This window comes from Aegilops tauschii, chromosome 5 (assembly GCF_002575655.3).
Source record: "Aegilops tauschii subsp. strangulata cultivar AL8/78 chromosome 5, Aet v6.0, whole genome shotgun sequence".
In the NCBI taxonomy this organism is placed as follows: domain Eukaryota; kingdom Viridiplantae; phylum Streptophyta; class Magnoliopsida; order Poales; family Poaceae; genus Aegilops; species Aegilops tauschii.
This window is the reverse complement of record NC_053039.3, coordinates 424,038,721-424,065,025: the sequence shown is the minus strand read 5'-3', so window position 1 is coordinate 424,065,025 and position 26,305 is coordinate 424,038,721. Positions and strand designations below refer to the sequence as shown.

Here is a 26,305-nt window from a genome sequence, read left to right as displayed (position 1 = left end):
CCTCGAGGGCGTTCTGACGTACCTCGAGGGCGGCAACGACCCGCCGTTGGCATACCCCCCGGCGAGGGCGGCAGCCACGGCCACGGCTCACCGCCGACGCGACGGGCAATGGTTGCCTAGGAGGTTCGGCGCCTCCTCTTCTTCCTCCTCCTCGCGCTCTTCCTCGCACTCCTCCGGCACTCCGGCGCTGCTCGGCGTCAAGGCCGAGCCCGCGGCGGAGACGCCGCTCGGCCGACGCGCCTCCTCGTCGGCTCCTCCGCGCTTCGTCAAGCCCAAGACGGAGCCGGGGCTGGCGCCGGTGAAGACGGAGCCGGACCTCCCCGCGGTGAAGACGGAGCACGGCGGCGACGTCGAGCTCGACGACGACGCGGCCCTGGAATGGGCGCGCGTGGACTCCCTGAAGATGGCGAGGGAGCGCCAGTGCGCCGCCCTGCGGCGATTCACGCAGCGCCGCCAGGGCCGCGGCGAAGGAGGAGTCGTCGTCATCGAGGACAGCGACGACGACGACGCGCCGCCGCCACCAGTTCGCGTTGGCGACGCCGGTCAGGGGTCCACCAGGGACGGCCGCGTCAAGGAGGAGAAGCCCGACGACGATGACGGCGACGACGACGACTACTCCGCGTTTAGCCCGTTTCTTTTTTAATTAGATATATTATGTAATAAAAATCCGTGACTATTATGTAATATATGCCGAACTTTATCGAAATTTGCTATATTTTTGCCTTTTTTAAACGCGCCTGGGACGGTCCTGGGCCGGGCGACTGGGGACCAACTCGTCCCAGGGCCATTTTTTACGCCGGCTCACCTCGAGGCGGCGATTTTAGGCGCCCCCTGAGGGGCCAACGGCCGGAGATGCTCTGAGTTAGCATCGAAAGGATGGACAGCTTTAACTAGCGTGTCCCAAGCTGACACTGAAAGCCGGATGCGTACGTGCATCACGGTACGAGCGGGGAGTGCGGGCGCCGCCGTGCCGTTGGCGGCGAAGACGTTCCACATGGTGAGCGACCTGGGCACCTGGTGTGCCGGGGAGGCACCAGCAACACGTTCCTCGTCCTCGACCCCGCCGCCTTCTCCAACTTTCTATACAGATTTATGCACGCGTCCTCTGCGCCAGCCAGTGGCCAGCTCTCAAGTGCGGTTCAGTGGTTGTGCTTATTCCTGCTCCCCATTGCTGATTCAATCTCAGGGTTTTCCCAAGTTTTTCTTTTCGAGGATAGGGTTTTCCCAATTCAAGGTTGGCCCGGAGACGTGGCATGTGGGAGTTGGCGCACGAGTGTTCGTGCGCGCCCATGGAAAACTGCCGCCGCTGATCGTTGCGCAAGAAGAAGAGGGAGCTGTGCGAGGAACGATCCAGGCGGTGGTGCAGAGGCTACCTACTCAGTTGAAACGGTTACCTACCAGTACCAGCGGTAAAAGCTGTCGCGCATTTTCAATTAAAATGGGCATACAGACTAGGTAAGTACAGCGGGGAATGCTATATATATGTACTAGTAGTAGTTCCTGAAACTCACAACAGTCAAAGCCAGGGATATCGACAGCATCTGAGCTCGTGAACAGAAACGCATTTTTGCTGATTTCTAGCGTTAATCATCCGGAGTTAATTTTTTCTCCCGGCCCATCGACGGCACTTACGTTTGGTAAAATACCACCCATTCTCTGATCGCGTTGTGGCAATCTGAGGCTACAACAGTGTCGATTTTACATGTTTAGGGGGGTAAAACTACCGAGGGATCAACCCAAGTGAGCTTTCCTTTTTCAGGAAACTATTCGAATAGGACAACTGTCTAGATGCGACAACGTGCTTTGCCTTTGAAGCTTCATTCTACATTACTCAAGCTGCTTGCAGTTCGAAGCCACCAGAAGTGAAGGAGACTTGTCCAGGTATGCACACCGCTACAGTCCCATCTCTGCACAAGTATCACCTGCATAACAGCATTGCATTATGTTCTTTCGGTCTCCAAACTAGCAACAGATTTGTACTACAAAAACTACAAGTTAGGTGAAAATCTTACCCTGATTCATAAAATATTCAGACAAGATGGAACATTAAACTTCAGGTAAATGTGTACTATTGTATCTGTTCATTCATAAGCTTAAGCTTTATAGGAAAAACCACAGGTAAATGTGTACTATTGTATTAAATCAGCTCCCTAGAATGTAAGTATAGAATATTGCAAGAAGAACAACAGCTTCAGTTTACCAATAACTGAAGGGACCTTGGCAGACAGATGGCATAATAACATGACAGATCTTCCAAAAGTTAAAGAAATGTTCAACTGACAACCATCTGTCTACAAAACTACTGCCTATAAACGTTTTGTTAAAGAATACAACCATTTGCGAGCTGCAACAAAACAAGTTTGGCTGCCCTTTCAGCATTTCCTGTTCAATACTGTACAATAACCCTTTTTTTCTTCATTCACAGATTGTAAATGGTCACAATTCATAACTAACATTTACAAGCACATACTTAATCCCATAATCAACATGTCAGATATATCTAGGTGCGTTTTACTGATTTTAATAATGTATTCTTAACAAGCTGGTGCATAGATACACAAATGCCCACCCAAAATTCGACTAGATCCTAGGGCAACAAGTATCTTCCCAAAGAGCATGAGTACAAAAAGGAAGCACCCCTTGAAAATTGATTATATCATTTATATAACTGAGAGTAACAAAGTCCCAAACAAATGGGTTATCCCCATTGGTCGAATAAATACATTGATGAGCATTTATACCACATAACAGTCGGGAAAAAGAAAATTGTGAGTTTTATAGGTCCAGAATCTTACCAGAATGGATGTACGTCTCCTAATCATCTTCGACTTCCCTTCTCCTCTTTGTGTTAAGAATATTTTTCTTGCTGTTGAATTCAACCAAGTAATACAAGTTATCTCTAGGGTCTTTGGCTCCAGAGCCACACTGTCTTAGTGCACCTTTGAACACTATACCACACTTTCCCCGGTAAAATGTGAATCGATAACCCTCTTTTTCAAGCAATGGTACTGATATAAGATATCTCGTGGCCTTGGGGGAGTACAGAACTTTTGACAAATTAAGATTTTCAGTTTTGATATCTCCACTGTGAGTACTCGATATAGTACCCTTTGGGGTTTGATAGACTGTAACACCCCGAGAATCATGCTACAGTAACCCTCTGTGATTAAGCTAATCATGTTGCTAAACAGGGCTTGATCACATTTGAAACACATTTCTTTTCAAACTCCTAATTCAAACTTCAATTAAAATTAAAGTGGAAAATAAAAGTTTTCAAAAATTTAAACAAAAATGTTCGGTGGGTGCCAAATAATACACTGGTAATTATGGTGGAGAAAACACATTTTTATAAAATACCTAAATACTTTTAAATGAAATAAAACGGAAAAGAAAATAAACAAATAAAAAGAAAATGCAAAAGAACACAGACAAAGAAAAAGAAAAAGGAGAAGGCCCCCCCCCCACAGCACCCCTGGCCCAACTGGGCCGACCCCCGGCCCAGCCCACCTCTCCCACTCGCCCCCCCTTCCCTGTTCCCCCGACCGGGGTCGGAACAGGGGCAGTCCCCGCCGCACCCCCTCGCCGGCGACGGGGAGGATAAGGACGCCAGCTCCCCCCGCCTCCTCGGGCCTCTCTCCCACTCGCCCCCGTTCTCCTCTCGGCCCCTGCGCCTCTCTCTTCCCCCCCCAGATCCGCGCCGCTCTTTCCTTCCCCACGCCCGACGCGGTCGCCGCCGTTCCCGTCGTTCACACGGCCACCGTGCCCACCTCGCCGCCCCACGTTGTCTCCAAGGATCGCCGTCGCCCGCTGCTTCGTCTGGTGCAGCCCGTTGGAGACCGGAGCCCCTACAACGAGCACACCGAGCTCGTCTTCAACTTCGGACGCCGGCGACCCCCCTTCTTCCCCGGCGCCGACCTGCTGCTCCTAAGCCTCTCACCGGCCTCCGTGTGCCGCGCGGTGAGCCTCCCCCCTCCTCCCCTGTCCTTTCTCTCTCGCGCGCCCCCTAGCTGCTTCCCCACGCGCGCCCGAACGCCGCGCCGCGGAGCTCGTTGCCGGCGGGTCTCCGGTGACCAATTGGTCATGGGCGTAGGCCCGTTAGCTCGACCGTATCGTGCCGCACCCGCCTAGCTAGTTAGTTCGGCCGCTCGCGCGCTCTAACGCCGCACCCGCCCCAGGCCGAAGCACCTCGCCGCCGGCGAGCTCGAAGCGCTCGCCCCCGCCCGTTCCAGCCACTCCGGCCACCACCGTTGGACGCGCGGCGCCGAGCCGCGTCGAACGCGCCCAGCCACAACCCCGCAGACCCCCTGTGCGCGAAACCCGCGCCCTTCCCGAGCCGCGCCGCCGCGTTTGGCTCGTCGGAGTCGCTCCGGCGCCGGCCGCCGACGTGGCTGGCCTGGGGCCACCCCAGTGCCACTGCCAGTGGGCCCCGTGGGTCCCAGTAGACTGGGTTGACCCAGTCAACTGCTGACTGGGCAGGCCCAGCCACTGACATGTGGGCCTCGCCGCAAAATTAAAAAAAGAAAAGAAAAAGAAAAATGTTTTATAAATAAAAATAATTAGATTAACTAATCACTCACTGACATATGGGGCCCACCCCTCTAATTAGACTGTTAGTTTAGTTTAAATTAACATTAGACTAACAGAGGCTGACATGTGGGTCCCACTAGACCCACCTGTCTGGTTTGACTTGTCAGCCGACCTGTTGACCTGCTGACGTCAGCATTGCCTCATGCTGACGTCATAATTCATTTTTGCTTAATTCAAATAAACTTTGAAAACTCATATCTTTTAAACCGTAACTCGGATGAAAATGTTTTCTATATGAAAGTTGCTCAGAACGACGAGACGAATCCGAATACGCAGTCCGTTCGTCCACCACACCTCCCTAACCTATCGAACTAGCAACTTTCCCCCTCCGGTCCGTCTGTCCGAAAACGCGAAACATCGGGAATACCTCCCGGATGTTCCCCCCCTTCACCGGTACCACCTGCTGTCGCATTAGGACACACCTAGCACCGCTCATTTTCATGTCACGCATCGTCATGCTTATGTTTGGATTGTATTTACTGTTTCTTCCCCCCTCTTCTCTCCGGTAGACTACGAGACCGACACTGCTGCTGCCCAGTTCGACTACGGAGTCGACGACCCCTCCTACTTGCCAGAGCAACCAGGCAAGCCCCCCCCTTGATCACCAGATATCGCCTATGCTTCTCTATACTTCTTGCATTAGAGTAGTGTAGTATGTTACTGCTTTCCGATATCCTATCCTGATGCATAGCCTATCCTTGCTACTACTGTTGTTACCTTTACCTGCAATCCTACATGCTTAGTATAGGATGCTAGTTTTCCATCAGTGGCCCTACATTCTTGTTCCGTCTGCTGTGCTATACTATCGGGCCGTGATCACCTATATATTATATACATGGCACATGAGATGACTAAAGTCGGGTCGGCTCGTAGGAGTACCCGCGAGTGGTTCTTTGTGGCGGAGCGACAGGGCAGGTTGAGACTGCCTAGGTGAGAGGTGGGCCTGGCCCTGGTCGGCGTTCGCGGTTACTTAACACGCTTAACGAGATCTTGGTATTTGATCTGAGTCTGGCCATTTGGTCTATACGCACTAACCATCTACGTGGGAGTAGTTATGGGTATCCCGACGTCGTGGTATCAGCCGAAGCTCTTTTGACGTCAGCAACTGAGTGGCGCGCGCCGCATTGGACCGTAAGCTCGCGCTTGTATTAAGGGGGCTAGGTCTGCTTCCGGCCGCGTACGCAACGTGCAGGTGTGCATAGGGCGATGGGCCCAGACCCCTGCGCGCATAGGTTTAGACTGGCGTGCTGACCTCTCTGTTGAGCCTAGGTGGGGCTGCGACGTGTTGATCTTACGAGGCCGGGCATGACCCAGAAAAGTGTGTCCGGCCAAATGGGATCGAGCGTGTTGGGTTATGTGGTGCACCCCTGCAGGGAAGTTTATCTATTCGAATAGCCGTGTCCCTCGGTAAAAGGACGACCCGGAGTTGTACCTTGACCTTATGACAACTAGAACTGGATACTGAATAAAATACACCTTTCCAAGTGCCAGATACAAACCGGTGATCGCTCTCTAACAGGGCGACGAGGAGGGGATCGCCGGGTAGGATTATGCTATGCGATGCTACTTGGAGGACTTCAATCTACTCTCTTCTACCTGCTGCAAGATGGAGATGACCAGAAGCGTAGTCTTCGACAGGACTAGCTATTCCCCTTTTATTCTGGCATTCTGCAGTTCAGTCCACTGATACGCCCCTTTACACATATACCCATGCATATGTAGTGTAGCTCCTTGCTTGCGAGTACTTTGGATGAGTACTCACGGTTGCCTTTCCCCCTCTTTTCCCCCTTTCCTTCCTATCTGGTTGTCGCAACCAGATGTTGGAGTCCAGGAGCCAGACGCCACCGTCGACGACGACACCTACGACACCGGAGGTGCCTACTACTACGTGCAGGCCGCTGACGACGACCAGGAGTAGTTAGGAGGATCCCAGGCAGGAGGCCTGCGCCTCGTTCGATCTGTACCCCAGTTTGTGATAGCCTTCTTAAGGCAAACTTGTTTAACTTATGTCTGTACTCAGATATTGTTGCTCCCGCTGACTCGTCTGTGATCGAGCAATTGTATTCGAGCCCTCGAGGCCCCTGGCTTGTATTATGATGCTTGTATGACTTATTTATGTTGTAGAGTTGTGTTGTGATATCTTCCCGTGAGTCGCTGACCTTGATCGTACACATTTGCGTGCATGATTAGTGTACGGTCAAATCGGGGGCGTCACAAGTTGGTATCAGAGCCGACTGCCTGTAGGAATCCCCCTTTCCACACTCCTTGGTCGAAGTCGAGTCTAGACATTACAAAACTTTTACTAACATGGTTGTGTGTCTTACGGGCCCACGTCGCCATTGGGTGGTACTAGGATCTTTTACTCCTTGACCTTTACTCTGGGACTCTGAACTCTCTTCTACTCGGGTTAAACGAAATTACTAACTTTAACACTAGGATCCCGTGACCGCATTCACCCCAATGTTGGATAAGCCATAGTTGTTTCTTAGAATAGTATTTTGAACAATTCACACACTGTCATTTGACTCCTTTGAAACGTCTTTGCTTTCAGATGGAACCCACGAGGCAGGTCGTTCGCCACACGACGACCATTGGTGCCTCGGGATCACCTGCGGTGCTAGCTGAGATGATGACCTATCTGGGTTATCGCTGGCACCCTGAGTACACCGTCTACGAGGAGTACCAGGATTTTAACCAGGAGCAGTACCGTGCCATCGTCCACCTCTACTCTCGGGAGTATGACTCCACTACTGTGCTGCACACCGCACATGGTGTTGGTGTGACCATCGATATGGCTGTCCACGATGCTGCCTATGCTGCTCTGACACGTCTTCGTGGAGAGTATCAGGAGTTGAACACCTCCCCTTTCAGGCACATTGCTATCGCCTCTGATGTTGGTGCGGAGGGATACTATACTGCTGCCTACTCTACTGTCACCCGAGAGCCCTTCTACCATCAGCACTTGGTTCTGCATGCTGATGGGCTGGATCGAGCTAACCGAGCTCTTCGCCACGAGATGTACACCACCCGTCAGCACCTTTACCGTGCTCTGACGCTGCTGCACCCCTTTGTCCGATCTGGACAGGTACCGCGTACTGCGATCTACCCAGCCAGGATCGTGATGCCCCACGGTGTCGGTTGGCCAGAGGTGGGAGGCTACTCTCCCGCACTTGGTCCTCTTCTGCCACCTGAGCGTCGGGCTCTACACCTGAGTATCCGCGGCCCCCAGTCTGCTGACGTGGAGGGCTATCCGTTGCCTCACTACCAGCTGTCGGGCTACGATTACCTCCACAGTACCTCTTGGGACTGATGTAGGCTTGCTTGTAATGTTAGATGCATTCGCCGCGAGCCTGTGTGCCGCCTGTGATGTTTTAGTCTATGTACTGAACTCTGTGTACCGAACTCTATGCATGACCCCTTTTGTAAGCTATGCCGACTACTATGTAGTAGCTATCGTGCTCCTTTCGTTATGCATGTTTCATCATGAATGATTCTGTCTTAGCACATATTCTCAATGCTGAACTACCCCTGTTATATATTAGCAGGATGGTTAGACCAGGTGGTCGTGGTCGTGGTGGCGATGCCCCACCACCACCTGAGTACATGGCTGGTATGATCCAACAGTTTGAACTGAACCGCCAGTTCATGGAAAATATGATGGCTCAGTTTCCTCGCCCCAATATGAACCAGCAGCCAGCCCAAGTGACTCTTCAAGATTTCATACGCCTCAACCCAACCATCTACCGCAGCTCAACTCAGCCTCTGGATGCTGATGACTGGCTCCGTGACATCACCTATGAGATGGAGTCTGCTGATGTAGCCCCTGCCAGCTATGTCACCTTTGCTTCCTTCTTCTTGAAGGGACCCGCAGCTCAATGGTGGGACAGCCACAGGCGTACTCTGCCAGCTGGAACAATCATCACATGGCTAGACTTCCAAGCAGCTTTCCGTGCCCGCTTCATTCCTCAAGGAGTCATGGACCGGAAGAAGCGTGAGTTCCGCAACCTCACCCAAGGCAACAAAACTGTTGAAGCTTATCAGCGGGAGTTTCTGGACTTGTCCCGCTATGCTGAAGAGGACATTGCAACTGATGCACGCAGACAGGAGAAGTTCCGTGATGGCCTTCAAGCTGACATCAAGCTCGCACTTCTAGTGCATGACTTTGCTGATTTCGCCACCTTGGTGAACAAGGCCATCAATGTCGAAACTGGTCTGCAGGAATACCAGAGCTCTCACAGGCGCAACCGTGACACGGGCTCATCTTCGGGCTCGCCCGCACAGAAGCGTAAGATATGGATCCCGAACAGCATGTACCGTCCAAATGCATCTGCCCCAAGGCAGACATATGCTGCACCTCGTCTGCCTCCACCACCATCTAGGCAGTCAAGGCTTCCAGCTCCACCATCCCAAGCTCCTGTTCCCACTCCCAATAATGGTCTGTGCTACAAGTGTGGGCAACCAGGTCACCGTGCCAGGGACTGCAATCAGAATCAGAATCAACTGGCCCTTCCAGCAACGGGCCGTGGTAACAACCAGCCCCGCAACAACAATGCTAAGCCTTATGGTTGAGCTCATGCCAACCACGTTGATCTCAACGAAGCTCAAGACCAGCCTGCTACTGTGATGGGTACACTCCTCGTAAATTCAGTACCAGCATCCGTTTTATTTGATACAGGTGCATCGCATTCATTCATGTCAGAAGATTTTGCATACAAGCACGACGTTAAATGTGAGGAGATGAACACCTCTGTATTGGTCAAAACCCCCGTGGGACAGTGTCAAACCTCCTTGGTTGGCATCGATGTCCCCGTGGAAATCGAAGGGCTGGAATTCTATGCCTCTCCCATTATCCTGAAGACGTCTAACATCGACCTCATTTTGGGTATGGATTGGTTGAAAGCGCATACTGCTTCTATAGTTTGCACCACTAAGACCGTCCATCTGCTACACCCTTCAGATGAAATAGTTGCTTACCAAGCTAATCTGGTGCAAAATGCCGAGGCAAGGCTCTATGCATTGAATGCATTGAACGCTGCACCACTCGAGGGCATTGAAAACATTCCCGTCGTGCGTGAATTCCTCGACGTCTTCCCTAAAGAACTTCCAGGGATTCCCCCTGCTAGAGCTGTCGAATTCATCATCGACTTGAAACCAGGCACCACTCCTATAGCCAAGCGACCCTACAAAATGCCGCCGCATGAACTCCTTGAGCTTAAGGAGGAAATCGACAAATCTCTTCGCAAAGGATTCATTCGCCCAAGTTGCTCTCCTTGGGGAGCACCTTCCCTCTTTGTCAAGAAGAAGGATGGGACAAACCGGTTAGTTCAAGACTACCGTCCTATAAACGAAGCTGCCATTCAGAATAAATACCCTCTTCCTCGGATCAATGATCTGTATGATCAACTGGCGGGTTCGTCAGTGTTCTCTAAGCTCGACTTGAGGTTGGGCTACCACCAGATCCGTGTTCGCGAAGAGGATATCCCAAAGACCGCCTTCGTGACTCGCTATGGTTCATACGAGTACACTGTCATGTCTTTCGGTTTGACCAATGCTCCAGCCACCTTCTCTTGTCTGATGAACTATATATTCACGGATTACCTCGACAAGTTCGTCGTGGTTTATCTGGATGATATCCTGGTATTTTCCAAGAACGAAGAAGAACATGCTGAACATCTTCGACTTGTGCTGGAAAAGCTACGAGAACATCAACTATATGCCAAGTTCTCCAAATGTGAATTCTGGCTACCGGAAGTAACCTATCTTGGGCATGTCATCTCTAAGGATGGTATTGCCGTCAACCCCGAGCGAGTTCAGGCTATTCTTGATTGGACTCCTCCCAAGAACGTTAAGCAAGTCAGAAGTTTTCTCGGTCTCGCCAGCTATTTCCGTCGATTCGTCGAGAACTTCTCTAAGATCGCCAGGCCTCTGACTAACCTGTTGCATAAGGGTGTCAAGTTCCAATGGACAGACAAGTGTCAGGAAAGTTTCCAGGCACTCAAAGACAAGTTGACTTCTGCCCCAGTTCTAGCTCCACCTGATACTAAGAAGGACTTCGTCATTTACTGCGACGCTTCCCGTCAAGGATTAGGCTGTGTCCTAATGCAAGACCGCAAAGTGATTGCTTATGCCTCTCGACAATTGCGCCCTCACGAAGAGAACTACCCAGTTCACGACCTCGAACTTGCTGCTGTCATTCATGCGTTGAAGCAGTGGCGACATTACCTTCTCGGTAATCGTTGCGAGATCTTCACTGACCACCAAAGCCTGAAGTATCTGTTTACTCAGCCAGATCTGAACCTCCGTCAGCAGAGATGGATGGAGCTTGTTGCAGACTTTGACTTGGGTATTTCCTATACGCCAGGCAAGGCTAATGTAATGGCTGATGCCTTGAGCCGCAAGTCTTACTGCAACCACCTCCAGGTTCACAAAGTTCAGCCCTCGCTTGTTGAAGAATTCAGGAAGCTGAACCTCCATATTGTTCCTTCGGGTGCACTCTCTCCCCCTCCTAAGGCGTTTGGCAAGGTGAACCTCCACGTTGTTACCCAGGGTTCCCTCAATACCCTAGTTGCTAAACCAGATCTCGAGGACAGCATCAAAAGGCTACAGAAGTATGACTCTGAAGCCCACAAGATTAATCGCTATCTCGCAGAAGGGAAGCCCTCATTCTTCACCATTGCTGAAGATGGCACCTTATACTTCAAGGGCCGCCTAGTGGTGCCATGTGCAGAGAAAAACCTGGATATGACACAGGAAGTTATGAAAGAAGCTCATGATACGCCTCTGTGTATCCATCCTGGTAGTACGAAGATGTACCAAGACATCCGTCAGAGATTCTGGTGGTCTAATATGAAGCAAGCCATTGCTCGTTATGTTGCTGAGTGTGACGTTTGCCGTCGTATCAAAGCAGAACATCAAAGGCCTGCTGGAACTCTGCAACCTATCTCTATTCCTGAATGGAAATGGGACCATGTTGAGATGGACTTCGTCACTGGATTTCCCAAATCACAGAAAGGTAATGATGCTATTCTTGTCGTCATTGACTGGCTTTCCAAAGTTGCACATTTCCTGGCAGTCAAAGAAACAATCACTGCTAGCCAGTTGGCAACGCTCTATATGTCCAGGATTGTTTCACTCCACGGTATTCCATTGGTTATCAGCTCAGACCGTGGTAGCTTATTCACTTCAAGATTCTAGGCAAGTTTCCAAGAAGCTATGGGAACTCATCTGTCATTCAGTACTGCGTTTCATCCTCAGTCGCAAGGGCAAGTTGAACGCGTCAACCAAGTTCTCGAAGATATGCTTCGAGCTTGTGTTATTTCCTTTGGCAAGAAATGGGAGGAATCTCTCCCGTATGCTGAGTTCTCTTATAATAATAGCTATCAAGCTAGTCTGAAGATGGCACCCTTCGAAGTGTTATATGGACGAAAGTGCCGAACCCCTCTGAACTGGTCAGAAACTGGGGAACGTCCACTCTTCGGTCCGGATATTATCCAAGATGCCGAAGAACAAGTCCGCATTATTCGCGAGAATCTCAAGACTGCTCAGTCACGTCAGAAGAGTCAGTATGACCGTCATCATAAGGACATGGTCTATCAACCTGGCGAAAAGGCTTATCTTCGAGTCACACCTATGAAGGGTGCTCACCGCTTCGGGATCAAGGGCAAACTAGCTCCTCGCTATATTGGCCCATTCACTATTCTCGAAAGGCGTGGAAAAGTGGCATACCAACTGGAGCTACCGCCGAACCTTTCTCAGGTTCACGATGTGTTCCATGTGTCATAGCTCCGCCGTTGCTTCAAGGATCCAATCCGAGCTGTGGATCATGAAGTGCTCGAATTGCAGCAAGACCTCTCCTATAAGGAGCATCCGGTCCGCATTCTCGACCAAGCTGAACGCCGCACACGTCAGAAGGCGATCAAGTTTCTCAAAGTCCAGTGGTCGCACCATTCTGAAGATGAGGCCACTTGGGAACGAGAGGATCATCTGCGCGAAGAATACCCCGCACTGTTTCCTTCTACCTCCTAAATCTCGGGACGAGATTTCTTGTAGTGGAGGAGATTTGTAACACCCCGAGAATCATGCTACAGTAACCCTCTGTGATTAAGCTAATCATGTTGCTAAACAGGGCTTGATCACATTTGAAACACATTTCTTTTCAAACTCCTAATTCAAACTTCAATTAAAATTAAAGTGGAAAATAAAAGTTTTCAAAAATTTAAACAAAAATGTTCGGTGGGTGCCAAATAATACACTGGTAATTATGGTGGAGAAAACACATTTTTATAAAATACCTAAATACTTTTAAATGAAATAAAACAGAAAAGAAAATAAACAAATAAAAAGAAAATGCAAAAGAACACAGACAAAGAAAAAGAAAAAGGAGAAGGCCCCCCCCCACAGCACCCCTGGCCCAACTGGGCCGACCCCCGGTCCAGCCCACCTCTCCCACTCGCCCCCCCTTCCCTGTTCCCCCGACCGGGGTCGGAACAGGGGCAGTCCCCGCCGCACCCCCTCACCGACTACGGGGAGGATAAGGACGCCAGCTCCCCCCGCCTCCTCGGGCCTCTCTCCCACTCGCCCCCGCTCTCGTCTCGGCCCCTGCGCCTCTCTCTTCCCCCCCCAGATCCGCGCCGCTCTTTCCTTCCCCACGCCCGACGCGGTCGCCGCCGTTCCCGTCGTTCACATGGCCACCGTGCCCACCTCGCCGCCCCACGTTGTCTCCAAGGATCGCCGTCGCCCGCTGCTTCGTCTGGTGCAGCCCATTGGAGACCGGAGCCCCTACAACGAGCACACCGAGCTCGCCTTCAACTTCGGACGCCGGCGACCCCCCTTCTTCCCCGGCGCCGACCTGCTGCTCCTAAGCCTCTCACCGGCCTCCGTGTGCCGCGCGGTGAGCCTCCCCCCTCCTCCCCTGTCCTTTCTCTCTCGCGCGCCCCTAGCTGCTTCCCCACGCGCGCCCGAACGCCGCGCCGCGGAGCTCGTCGCCGGCGGGTCTCCGGTGACCAATTGGTCATGGGCGTAGGCCCGTTAGCTCGACCGCATCATGCCGCACCCGCCTAGCTAGTTAGTTCGGCCGCTCGCGCGCTCTAACGCCGCACCCGCCCCAGGCCGAAGCACCTCGCCGCCGGCGAGCTCGAAGCGCTCGCCCCCGCCCGTTCCAGCCACTCCGGCCACCACCGTTGGACGCGCGGCGCCGAGCCGCATCGAACGCGCCCAGCCACAACCCCGCAGACCCCCTGTGCGCGAAACCCGCGCCCTTCCCGAGCCGCGCCGCCGCGTTTGGCTCGTCGGAGTCGCTCCGGCGCCGGCTGCCGACGTGGCTGGCCTGGGGCCACCCCAGTGCCACTGCCAGTGGGCCCCGTGGGTCCCAGTTGACTGGGTTCACCCAGTCAACTGCTGACTGGGCAGGCCCAGCCACTGACATGCGGGCCCCGCCGCAAAATTAAAAAAATAAAAAGAAAAAGAAAAATGTTTTATAAATAAAAATAATTAGATTAACTAATCACTCACTGACATATGGGGCCCACCGCTCTAATTAGACTGTTAGTTTAGTTTAAATTAACATTAGACTAACAGAGGCTGACATGTGGGTCCCACTGGACCCACCTGTCTGGTTTGACTTGTCAGCCGACCTGTTGACCTACTGACGTCAGCATTGCCTCATGCTGACGTCATAATTCATTTTTGCTTAATTCAAATAATTCCACAAATTCAAATAAACTTTGAAAACTCATATCTTTTAAACCGTAACTCGGATGAAAATGTTTTCTATATGAAAGTTGCTCAGAACGACGAGACGAATCCGAATACGGAGTCCGTTCGTCCACCACACCTCCCTAACCTATCGAACTAGCAACTTTCCCCCTCCGGTCCGTCTGTCCGAAAACGCGAAACATCGGGAATACCTCCCGGATGTTCCCCCCCTTCACCGGTACCACCTGCTGTCGCGTTAGGACACCTCTAGCACCGCTCATTTTCATGTCACGCATCGTCATGCTTATGTTTGCATTGTATTTACTGTTTCTTCCCCCCTCTTCTCTCCGGTAGACTACGAGACCGACATTGCTGCTGCCCAGTTCGACTACGGAGTCGACGACCCCTCCTACTTGCCAGAGCAACCAGGCAAGCCCCCCCTTGATCACCAGATATCGCCTATGCTTCTCTATACTGCTTGCATTAGAGTAGTGTAGTATGTTACTGCTTTCCGATATCCTATCCTGATGCATAGCCTATCCTTGCTACTACTGTTGTTACCTTTACCTGCAATCCTACATGCTTAGTATAGGATGCTAGTTTTCCATCAGTGCCCTACATTCTTGTTCCGTCTGCTGTGCTATACTATCGGGCCGTGATCACCTATATATTATATACATGGCACATGAGATGACTAAAGTCGGGTCGGCTCGTAGGAGTACCCGCGAGTGGTTCTTTGTGGCGGAGCGACAGGGCAGGTTGAGACTGCCTAGGTGAGAGGTGGGCCTGGCCCTGGTCGGCGTTCGCGGTTACTTAACACGCTTAACGAGATCTTGGTATTTGATCTGAGTCTGGCCATTTGGTCTATACGCACTAACCATCTACGTGGGAGTAGTTATGGGTATCCCGACGTCGTGGTATCAGCCGAAGCTCTTTTGACGTCAGCAACTGAGTGGCGCGCGCCGCATTGGACCGTAAGCTCGCGCTTGTATTAAGGGGGCTAGGTCTGCTTCCGGCCGCGTACGCAACGTGCAGGTGTGCATAGGGCGATGGGCCCAGACCCCTGCGCGCATAGGTTTAGACCGGCGTGCTGACCTCTCTGTTGAGCCTAGGTGGGGCTGCGACGTGTTGATCTTACGAGGCCGGGCATGACCCAGAAAAGTGTGTCTGGCCAAATGGGATCGAGCGTGTTGGGTTATGTGGTGCACCCCTGCAGGGAAGTTTATCTATTCGAATAGCCGTGTCCCTCGGTAAAAGGACGACCCGGAGTTGTACCTTGACCTTATGACAACTAGAACTGGATACTGAATAAAATACACCTTTCCAAGTGCCAGATACAAACCGGTGATCGCTCTCTAACAGGGCGACGAGGAGGGGATCGCCGGGTAGGATTATGCTATGCGATGCTACTTGGAGGACTTCAATCTACTCTCTTCTACCTGCTGCAAGATGGAGATGACCAGAAGCGTAGTCTTCGACAGGACTAGCTATTCCCCTTTTATTCTGGCATTCTGCAGTTCAGTCCACTGATACGCCCCTTTACACATATACCCATGCATATGTAGTGTAGCTCCTTGCTTGCGAGTACTTTGGATGAGTACTCACGGTTGCCTTTCCCCCTCTTTTCCCCCTTTCCTTCCTATCTGGTTGTCGCAACCAGATGTTGGAGTCCAGGAGCCAGACGCCATCATCGACGACGACACCTACGACACCGGAGGTGCCTACTACTACGTGCAGGCCGCTGACGACGACCTGGAGTAGTTAGGAGGATCCCAGGTAGGAGGCCTGCGCCTCGTTCGATCTGTACCCCAGTTTGTGCTAGCCTTCTTAAGGCAAACTTGTTTAACTTATGTCTGTACTCAGATATTGTTGCTCCTGCTGACTCGTCTGTGATCGAGCAATTGTATTCGAGCCCTCGAGGCCCCTGGTTTGTATTATGATGCTTGTATGACTTATTTATGTTGTAGAGTTGTGTTGTGATATCTTCCCGTGAGTCCCTGACCTTGATCGTACACATTTGCGTGCATGGTTAGTGTACAGTCAAATCGGGGGCGTCACATAGACTTCCTTGCAAGGTCTAATATTGGCCAAAAGCTCTTTTTTGCAAGTCATGTGGCATGCAGAGCAAGTATCAAAAATCCACTCCTGCATATGCATTAATTACCAAGTTAGGAAAAAATATGAGATATTAAGACCTGTAATAATGACTGGCTGAAAAAAGATATATGATGCGAAGAGCAAGAAATAAGAGAGTTTATACCTCATAACCTTGCTTCCGTGGAAGGTTCACACCAGCTATCTCTTCAGGTTCAGGGTCTGGTTGTACCCAGTTGATGCCCCTAAACACATAGTCTTTACATTGCGTATCCGTATAGCCTTCTCCAATGATAATTGCATTATCTACGTCAGTGATCTGGAACAAGCTACTAGTAATTGAAATAAGCAACCCTTGCTGATCCAGCTGTCCCACAGAGAATACACTGAAAGCAATATCTGGTATATACAACACTTGGCTCAGATTTATATTCTCAAAAGCAACAGATCCTATTTCCTCTGCAACACACTCCACCTCATCTGCAAGAAAAACTGGCTCCTGTTCTTCCTTGGGAATAGGCTTCAAATTCTTCATATAAGATTTGTTATTGCATATGTGGAATGATGCACCAGAGTCCAAGTGAAACATTGGCCGTCTTTTAGATATGCAACAGAGCTCAAATCTTCTGACAAGACTTTCCTAATAGAATTTTATATTTCAGAAAAGATAAAGCTCAAATTTATATTTTAGATAAGATAAAGCTCAGGGAGAAAATTAAGACAATGTACTAATCAACCCTCACATCATTACCTCACACCGCGATAAGCATTCAGGTTGCTTTGAATTAGTTATTAAGCTTATATTGCTATCTTCAGTATTAATCTGCACAGAATAACAAAACAATGAGTAACAGATTCAAATGAATATATGGAGAAATATTTTGGCTAAAATGACCATCTACCTTCAAAGCTAAAACGGGGTCCTCCTTATTGGCACCCCCAACCTCCATCTGCAAGGGCTTATTATTCCCGACAACACCAGTACAGCACTCAAAAGGGGGGGCATCATAATTTTCTGGCTGTGAACATAGAAAAATATGTTAACTTTCACCAACAAAGTTGTATGGAATATGCAATTGTTAAATCCTTTTTTGCAGAAGCAAGAGAACTAGGTTATAGTTCATTCAGAATCAATACAGTGCTGATCCTATTTTACTAGTGACCTGACTCACTCTAAGAAACAATCTCTGTATTTAATGAAACTTGATGTCAAGTGTCAGAGTTAGCTGTGCAATTTCTTCTTTCTATAGGATTTTGTTTGCATATGTATGTCTATAGTTTATAATCAATCCGTTTGGCCCAATATCAATACAAAGGCCATTCTGTCGACAGTCACTACTATGTGGAATATATCAGGATGGAGACAAACCAATCTAACAAGGCAATTAGTTATGAAATATCTTATTTCCACATGATACTGTATGCTACAGTAAAACTACGAGTCTTACTCCACGACATTATAACTTTATAAGTATATATCCAAATGATAGGGTGTTTCCTCAGGTCAGTATTTACTGTTACTGAGTATCGACTATTGAACATTGACTGTTAACGTGACAACACAAAAGTGAAAACAAAATTGTAGTTTGAGAGGCACTTGCCCTTGATCACTCAAAGATAATGAATTGAAAAGGTGCAACTAACGAAATGAATTTAGTGAGATGTCCTAGGAAGTGAAACTTCAGGCAACTATTTTTGTGTGCTTCCCAGCCAATCCAAACACAATGGTGGATGCAAGTTTTAATATGATTCAGTACATAACTATACCAAAATGGTACACTTACTGTCTCATCATCATAGTATAGCAGCTTCATCTGGATCTTGAACTAAACCAAAACAAACGGCAGCATCAAATCAGCACAATCAAACTACAACATCAAATCAGCACAATCTAATAAAATTAGTGACAATAATTACCTTGTCTGGCAATTCTTCCAAGGTGCTCATGAGGGAAACAAGAGTTCTGATTAATTTACAAGCAACACTCCTGAAAAAGAGATCATTGGCATCATCACACTGTTGTGTACCAAAGTTTTGTAAATGAACAACTGCTTTAAAAAAATTGAGTAACACCAACTTATAACACCCGGTTTCTACACTAAATTGAACTGGTATATAACAGTTGCCAGAAGTTAGTAAAAAGCGAGGTCATAATGTAGAGAGAAATGGAATACTGAACTCCTTCATGTCTCCACTTTCTGACATTACCTTATACACCACACTACTTCTATATGAAGGCCACAACTACATGGAAGTACAAATCCCACAACCTATAACTAAGTGGCAAGGAGCACAAAATACAAACAAGAAAAATATCATAGCATCCAAAAGGGATATGCAAATAACACCTCATGTGATCAGGAGTGACTTCTGCGGCATTTGACTTGAATTTAATGCCATTTTTTTCATTCCCGGTGAGATTCACTTCCATAACAACATCTTCACGATTCAAGTTTGGATACCTAAATGAAACTGCATGCCAATTATGACAAATAATAAGCAACTATTGGACAAATGACCCATCAGTCATGCTCTGTTTTCACAAAAAGAAAAACATTAGCAAACTCTAAACTGTGATACTCACAGGCATACTCCTCAATAATTTCCCCTTCCTCCTCACATATGCAAAGTAGAAGGGTCTTGAGATAATTCTTTTGTAACGCATCATAAACACCTATTTTTTATCACAGATTCAATAAGAACCAAATTGGAAAAGCAATGTAAAGCATACAATCATAAAAACAGTAAAATAAAGAATGAGCTGAAGTTGCCTAGCGCAGTTTTTACCCTTTTCCAGCAGATCAATGAACCTCCTAATCTCAGGATCAATGTGCATGAGCATCTGAATCTCAATTCCTGCAAAATAAAATGTTATGTGAGGCTCTGAGCTAATAAACTTTACATTAACTGCAGATTTTGCATTTAGGTATTAGCTCAAACGATGAGCAATGCTGACCTATATCTGGGATAGACTTGACAATGAAACAATTCTCAGGGAATAGGCCTCTGATGTAGCTGATGTTGTATATGGCAATTCGGAGCAAATTCATTGCCTGTTTGGGTAACATATCGACGATGTTATTTAAAGTAACTACACAGGAAACAAAAGACTATACACTATGTTGTGGCTTAGTGAACAGCGAACAAAACATCGCAATTGGAGAATGAGACAAAAACTATCTACCGTACTCCATCAGAATTATTTGTCAAAGTCCAACTAGAAAATATGTGTCACAAGGAAGCTAATGTTGGTTTCGATTGGTTCCAAGAAATGTTTACTGAGTTGTAAACTACTCCCTCCTCCATATTTATAGTTGAACTAAAACCACAATAATAATTATGGAACGGAGGGAGTAACAATATATACTTCCTGAAGGCAGAACACTGTATTAAGAAAGTTCACGGGGTGGCACATGGAAATGGTCAATAAATGGTACTGTACAACAATACTCCACACTTAGACATTGAAACGACAGCAAAAATCATGTCAGTCTGAATCAAACTCGAATGACATAATTTTTGTGAAGCTGCTCCACACGAATTTGGAAAAACGGAAGTAAGCACACGATTGGGAGATCAGGTGAACAACTCCCCGATGCTGTGATTTGGAAACCACAGAAATAGTTAGATACTCCTCCTAGTCAGCAGTCAGCACATGTAATCCTCCAAATCAGGTACAAAATTGAGTGAAATCGAGCAAATGCAAGTAACGCTACGCCAAACCCTAGCGAAATTGGGAGGACTAAGAGAAGTGAATCACCCAACCCCGTCTGCCTCCTCCTCCTCGAGACCTCCCGGCCTCCCCCCAAAATCAGATACGAAATTGAGGGAAATCGACCCAATCCGAGTAACAATACGGCAAACCCTAGCGAAATTTTGGGGGGAGGGGGGGTGGACTGAGAGAAGTGAATCACGCAGCACCGACTGCCTCCTCCTCCTTCTTCTCCAGACCTCCCACTCCGCCCCTCCCCCTTCCCCCACACCCCCACCTCCACATACACCGATCACAAGGTGCTTCGCTTACCACACACGCACCCCGCAAGCAACGCATCCTCCAAATCGGACGAAAATCGAGTGAAATCGAACCAATGCAGGTGATTCCGGCCAAACCCTAGCGAAATCGGGAGAGAAGCTTACTAGCGAATCACCCGGCATCGTCTCTGCCTCCATATTATCGCCCCGCTCCGCCTGCATCGATCACGCTTTGCTTAGTTAGCACGCACCCACCCCGCAAGCAACGCCAGATATACGGAAGGAGCAAGGAGCTCACCATTTCGCTCCTGCGGACTTTTGTGAGGGACGGGGGAGAGGAAAGGGGGAGAAAGGTGTTAATGCGCTACTTATAGAGAAGACGGGGGCTTTTGGGGGGCTTCGCCAATAAGCCAGGAGACGCTTGATCAAAGAAGGCTTCTGCACTGTCAAGTGAACAGACGGTGTGTATGTGTTTTTTTAGAGGGGGGGAGGGGGGAAGGCCATACGGTGTTTTATCTCTTTTTTTCTTTTGACAACCGGTGTTTTATCTCTATTATTTCTTCTACTACCTAAAAAGTTAAGGTTTTCTCTCTCGAGAAAAGTTGTTTCGCTCGTCTACCTTCGTCACTATACCGCCCGGATAATTATGCTACAGTAATCTCATGCTAATGATGCCACGTCATCACGATTACCGTGTTAGGCTCGCGTTGGTTCAAAGTCGGTTCCAAATTCAAGTTTAAAGCAAGTAAAAAAAAGACAAAAATAAATAAAAGAAAAGGAGAAGGAAAAAAACAGTAAAAGAGAGAAGCCCCTTCCCCCACTGGACCGTGGCCCAGCTGGACCACCAGACCACCTGGCCGGCCCACCTCTCCCTCTCCCTTATCCCCCCACGCACCCAAAATATCTGGACAGATCGCCCCACTCCCCCATGACTCTCTCTCTCGCTCTCCCTCTCCCAATCCGATCTGGATCGGGCCGTTCCCCCTTCCCCCCCGCTGCGTCCCCGACGCCACCGTCGCACAGGGCCCCCCTTGCCGGAGCCTCCCGACCCCGCCGCCTCTCCCCGGCGCCCGTCGTCGGCGCCGCCCGTCACCGCCGGACCGCCCCGTCCCCGCCTCTCCCTCGCGCTACTCCCTCCCCGAGCTGGACATCGTCGCCGTCGCGCGCCGTCGCCCCGCTACTCCAGCCCTCCCCCGAGCGCGCCTTTGCACCTCTACAGGGCTGGTGAGCCCCCTTCGTCCGACTCCCCTGCGTGCGTCCGCACGCCCGATCTCGCGTGCGCCCGCCCCTTGTCCCGTCGTTGCCCGTGGCCGCGGCCCCGGCTGGCCACGCCCGGGTACGATGCCCGGCGTCTGCCCTGGCGCCCGTGCCCGTTTGCCGCTGCCCAGCGCCCGATTGGCCCCTAGGGCCAATGACGAATGGGCCCCGCCACACTGGGCCAATGACATGTGGGCCTAGCCCCCCCACCCAAAAAAGGAATTAAAATTAATTAAACAGATTAATTACTTAGTTAACGAATTAATTAACTTAACTAATTTAGGTTAATTAACTTAACTTAATTAACCTGTCTAATTAACTAGCTCACTAAGTTAATTAGCTATCAGTCTATGACAGTGGGACCCCTCTGTCAGTTTGACTGGTCAACAGGTCAAAGTTGACTGTTGACATCACTCTGACAACATGCTGACATCATTATTCATTTCTGTCGAATTTAATAATTAATAATAATTTCAGAATATTGTTAATACTTTAATATATCATAGAAAAATAATCGTAACTCGGATGAAAAAAATTTATACATGAAAGTTGCTCAGAACGACGAGACGAATCCGGATACGCGGTCCGTTCATCTGTCGCATGCCCCTAGCATAGCGAACATGCAACCTTTTCCCTTCGTTTCATTTGTCCAAAAATGCCAGACATCGGGAAAACTATCCCGGATGCTCCCCCCTTCGCCGGTATCGTGTAGTACCGCGTTAGGACACATCTAGCGCCGTGTTTCATCATGTCATGCATAGTATTGCATCTGTTTGCTTGTATTTACTGTTTCTTCCCCCTCTTTTGTCCAGTAGATCCCGAGACCGCTGCTGATGCCGCTGTGATCGACTACGTCAATGACGACCCTTCTCCCCTTTCATCGGAGCTTCCAGGCAAGCCCCCCTTTGATCATCCGGTTATCGCCCATTCCATTCTCTCATGCTTGCATTAGATTTTGCTACTGTTATTGTTTGCTCCTATTCGGATGCATAGCCTGCTTTTGTAACCTGCTTATTGTTACCTACCTGCTTATCCTAAACTGCTTAGTATAGGTTGGTTAGTGATCCATCAGTGACCCCACCTTGTCCTTGTTGCCCCTGCTTCATCATCGATGACTCGATCAACGTGATCGACGACCAGAGCCCGACACCTCACATCACATCACGCCCCTTTTGTTGCTCGACTCTGCAGAGCTACTATCGAGTGCCGAGGGTGATCCCTCATAACGCACTCCTAATGATAATTCTGTAGTGTAGCTATTCGGTCGTGGTCATCGAGGGTGATTTCCTCTTTCACCATTCCCGGTACGGCTCTGTCGTGCAACACCTCAAGTGTGAACCTCGAGGGTGGTCCCTCTTACGTTCACCTTGATGATTACATTGAGTGGAATCCGCCGGGGGTGATTCCTCGGGTTTTCCCCTTGATGTCTGGACACACAGTTACCTTGACTTCACTTGAGACCGTTGTGAAAGCCGGGCGGGCCCGGAGAGCACCCGTGCGATGTGACGGTGGCGGCTGGCTGTTTAGCGGTATTACCCGGGAGGGGGTGATAGCTCCGGACTTGTCCCGACAGCCGTCACTTCTTTTATATAATGCACTAACAGGTTTGGGTATTTGTTCTGAGTTGGCCTTTGGCCTTTACGCACTAACCACCATGCGGGAATAGTTATGGGCCTTAGCGTCGCAGTATCAGCCGAAGCTTTGTCAGACGTCCAGTTCAGCATTGCGGCACGGCTGGGCCGGCACCATCCTGTAGTGGTGGAGCCTGGTCCGCCCTGCTCGCAACGACCCGGAGTGCAACCGCGATGGGCCCAGACCACGGCGTGCTTAGGATGTAGACCGGTGGGGACCTCTCTGCTGAGCCTAGGTAGGGCTACGACGTGTTGATCTTCCGAGGCCGGGCATTGACCCCAGAAAGGTGTGTCCGACCAGAGTGATGGAGCGTGTTGGAAAACGTGGTGCACCCCTGCAGGGAAGATATATATCCGAATACCGTGTCCACGGTAATGGACGTTCAGACTTGTATCCTGATCTTATACAACTAGAAATGGATACTTGATATGTGATGGATATGTGGCTCCGGGATTGCTTTCTCATAGGGAGTCGAGGAAGGATCTCTGGGCGTTGATACTACAACATGCTTGTTAATTATAAACTGCTACTCTTTACTCTTCTACATGTTTCAAGATGCTCGGAGCTGCTTGAAGATGCTAGTCTTTGATAGGCTAGGCCTTCCCCTCTATTCTGGCATTCTGCAGTTCAGTCCACATATACAACCCTTCCATTTGATACCAATGCATACTTAGTATAGATCTGATGCTTGCGAGTACTTTGGATGAGTACTCACGGTTGCTTTGCTGCCCCTTTTCCCCTTCTTTCTTCTTTCTGGTTGTTGCAACCAGATGGTGGATCCCTGGAGCCAGAAGCCACCGCTGACGGATACTACTACGTGGAGACCGCTGACGACCAGGAGTAGTTAGGAGGTCCCAGGCAGGAGGCCTTGCCTCTTCGATCGTTGATGTTTGTGTTTGCCTTCTTAAGGCATCCTTGTCTAACTACTTATGTCTGTACTCAGATATTGTTGCTTCCGCTGACTCTTCTGTATCGAGCTTGTATTCGAGCCCTCGAGGCCCCTGGCTTGTAATATGAAGCTTGTATTATTTTGATTTGTGTCTAGAGTTGTGTTGTGATATCTTCCCATGAGTCCCTGATCTTGATCGTACACATTTGCGTGCATGATTAGTGTACGGTCGAATCGGGGGCGTCACAAGTTGGTATCAGAGCCGACTGCCTGTAGGATCCCCCTTTCGAACTCCTTGGCCGAAGTTGAGTCTAGTCTTTGAAAACTATTTTACTAACATGGCTGTGTGGCTTACGGGCCCACGTCGCCAAATGGGTGGTATTAGGATCTTTTACTCCTCGTCTATGCTCAGGGACTCTGATCTCTCTTCTATTCGGGTTAAATGATTTTGCTAACTCTATCCTAGGTTCTCGTGATCACATCCATCCGGAGATTTGTATTATGCCTTTCTTGAATTGGGAGCCAGGATCTGCTTCACATTGTTTACGGGCCGCAAGATCCTTTTTTCGAGGGCACCATGTGTCGTCCCCTGCAGATTCCTCGCTCTAGTGGTTTTCTCCGACGTGGATGTAGCCTTTGCTATGTCTCGTTGTTGTATCCCTCCATCGCGTGCCAGCGTGCCGCCTAGTATGTCTAGGATGATTCTCTTGTCCGGACTCATACTAACGTATAAATGGCTCCGTATATGTATATGTATGTCTTTAATGACTACTGTTTTGTACATACTGCGCCTTTGCTCATTGTTCAAGTTACATCATGAATGACTCCATACACCTGCTCCAACCTCTTGTTAAAACTGCTCCCTGATGTTTTTAGCAGGATGGCTGACGATCCTCCACCTCCACCTTATATTGCCGCAATGATGCAGCAGTTTGAGCTGAATCGTCAGTTTATGACTGGGGTAATGGCCCAGTTTCCAAACCAGAATGTTCATCAACAACCTGCCCCAATAACACTGCTAGAATTTGTGCGCCTCAACCCGTCCATTTTCCGCAACTCCACCAATCCTATGGATGCTGATGATTGGCTTCGTGACATCATGTTTGAGATGGAGTCAGCTAATGTTGCACCTGCCAGTTACGTCACCTTTGCGACATTCCACTTGAAGGGTCCAGCTGCTCAATGGTGGGAAAGCCACAAAGGTATGCTGCCTGCAGAGACTGTAACCACTTGGCAGGAATTTCAGTTAGCTTTCCGTGCACGACACATTTCTCAAGGTCTGATGGACCAGAAGAAGGAGTTTCGCAAACTCTCGCAGGACACAATGACTGTGGATGAATATCAGAGGAAGTTCCTTGAATTATCTCGTTATGCTGCAGATGACGTCTGCTCTGATGCTCGCAAGCAGGAGAAATTCCGTGAAGGACTATGTCCCGATATAAAGCTCGCACTTGTTGCTCATGATTGCGCAGACTTTGTGACGCTTGTCAGCCAAGCTTTTCGAACTGAAACTGGTCTGACTAAGTACCAGGAGTCGCTCACGCGTACTCGAGATGTTGGCCCATCCTCAAGTCAGCCTGCTCAGAAACGCCGAGTCTGGATCCCACACAATGTTCATCACCGACCTGCTCCAACACCAAGGCCGTCTTATGTTGCACCTCGTCTGCCTCCGCCGCCGAGACAGCTGACGATTCAAGGTGGACAGGCTAATGTTGTAGCTCCTCCCCATAATGATGGTTTATGCCGCAAGTGTGGTCAGCCAGGGAACCGTGCTTTCAACTGTCGCCAGGGTCAGCCGCAAAATGCTTCACGTCCTCCTGTTGGCCGTAGGAAGGGCCGTCGAAACCATCCTTGCAGAAATTCTAGTGCCAGTCCGCCTGCTACAAGTGGTGGTCAAGTCACCTATATCAAGATTGAAGAAGCTCGTGAGTCCCCAAAAATCGTGATGGGTACCCTCTGTGTTAATTCAGTGCCAGCTTCTGTTCTTTTTGATTCAGGAGCATCACATGCTTTTGTGTCCCAACAATTTGCTCAGTTACATGGGCTAGGCATGGAAGAATTACCCACTCCTTTAGCGGTTCAATCTTCGGGATCCAAGTGGCAAACCACAATGATAAGCCCTCACAACCAAATCGAGATTGGAGGTCTACTTTTTCCGGCTTCTCTCATTGTACTCGGACC

At 49.4% G+C, this 26,305-nt stretch overlaps 1 protein-coding gene across 1 annotated transcript; it reads right to left on the bottom strand.

Moving 5' to 3' along the window:
• Positions 1-1,460: 1,460 nt before the first annotated feature.
• On the bottom strand, positions 1,461-20,782 carry LOC109767192 (uncharacterized). Its single transcript, XM_073497987.1, has 14 exons — positions 20,645-20,782; positions 20,512-20,562; positions 19,331-19,427; positions 19,162-19,230; positions 18,959-19,048; positions 18,723-18,846; positions 18,292-18,361; positions 18,159-18,200; positions 17,277-17,393; positions 17,126-17,197; positions 16,541-17,014; positions 16,346-16,425; positions 2,796-3,127; positions 1,461-1,922 (listed from the first exon to the last, which is right to left on the bottom strand). The coding sequence occupies exons 1-13, from the start codon at positions 20,645-20,647 to the stop codon at positions 2,815-2,817; spliced, it is 1,602 nt and encodes a 533-aa protein (XP_073354088.1). The 5' UTR covers positions 20,648-20,782; the 3' UTR covers positions 1,461-1,922; positions 2,796-2,814.
• Between the last annotated feature and the right edge of the window lie 5,523 nt (positions 20,783-26,305).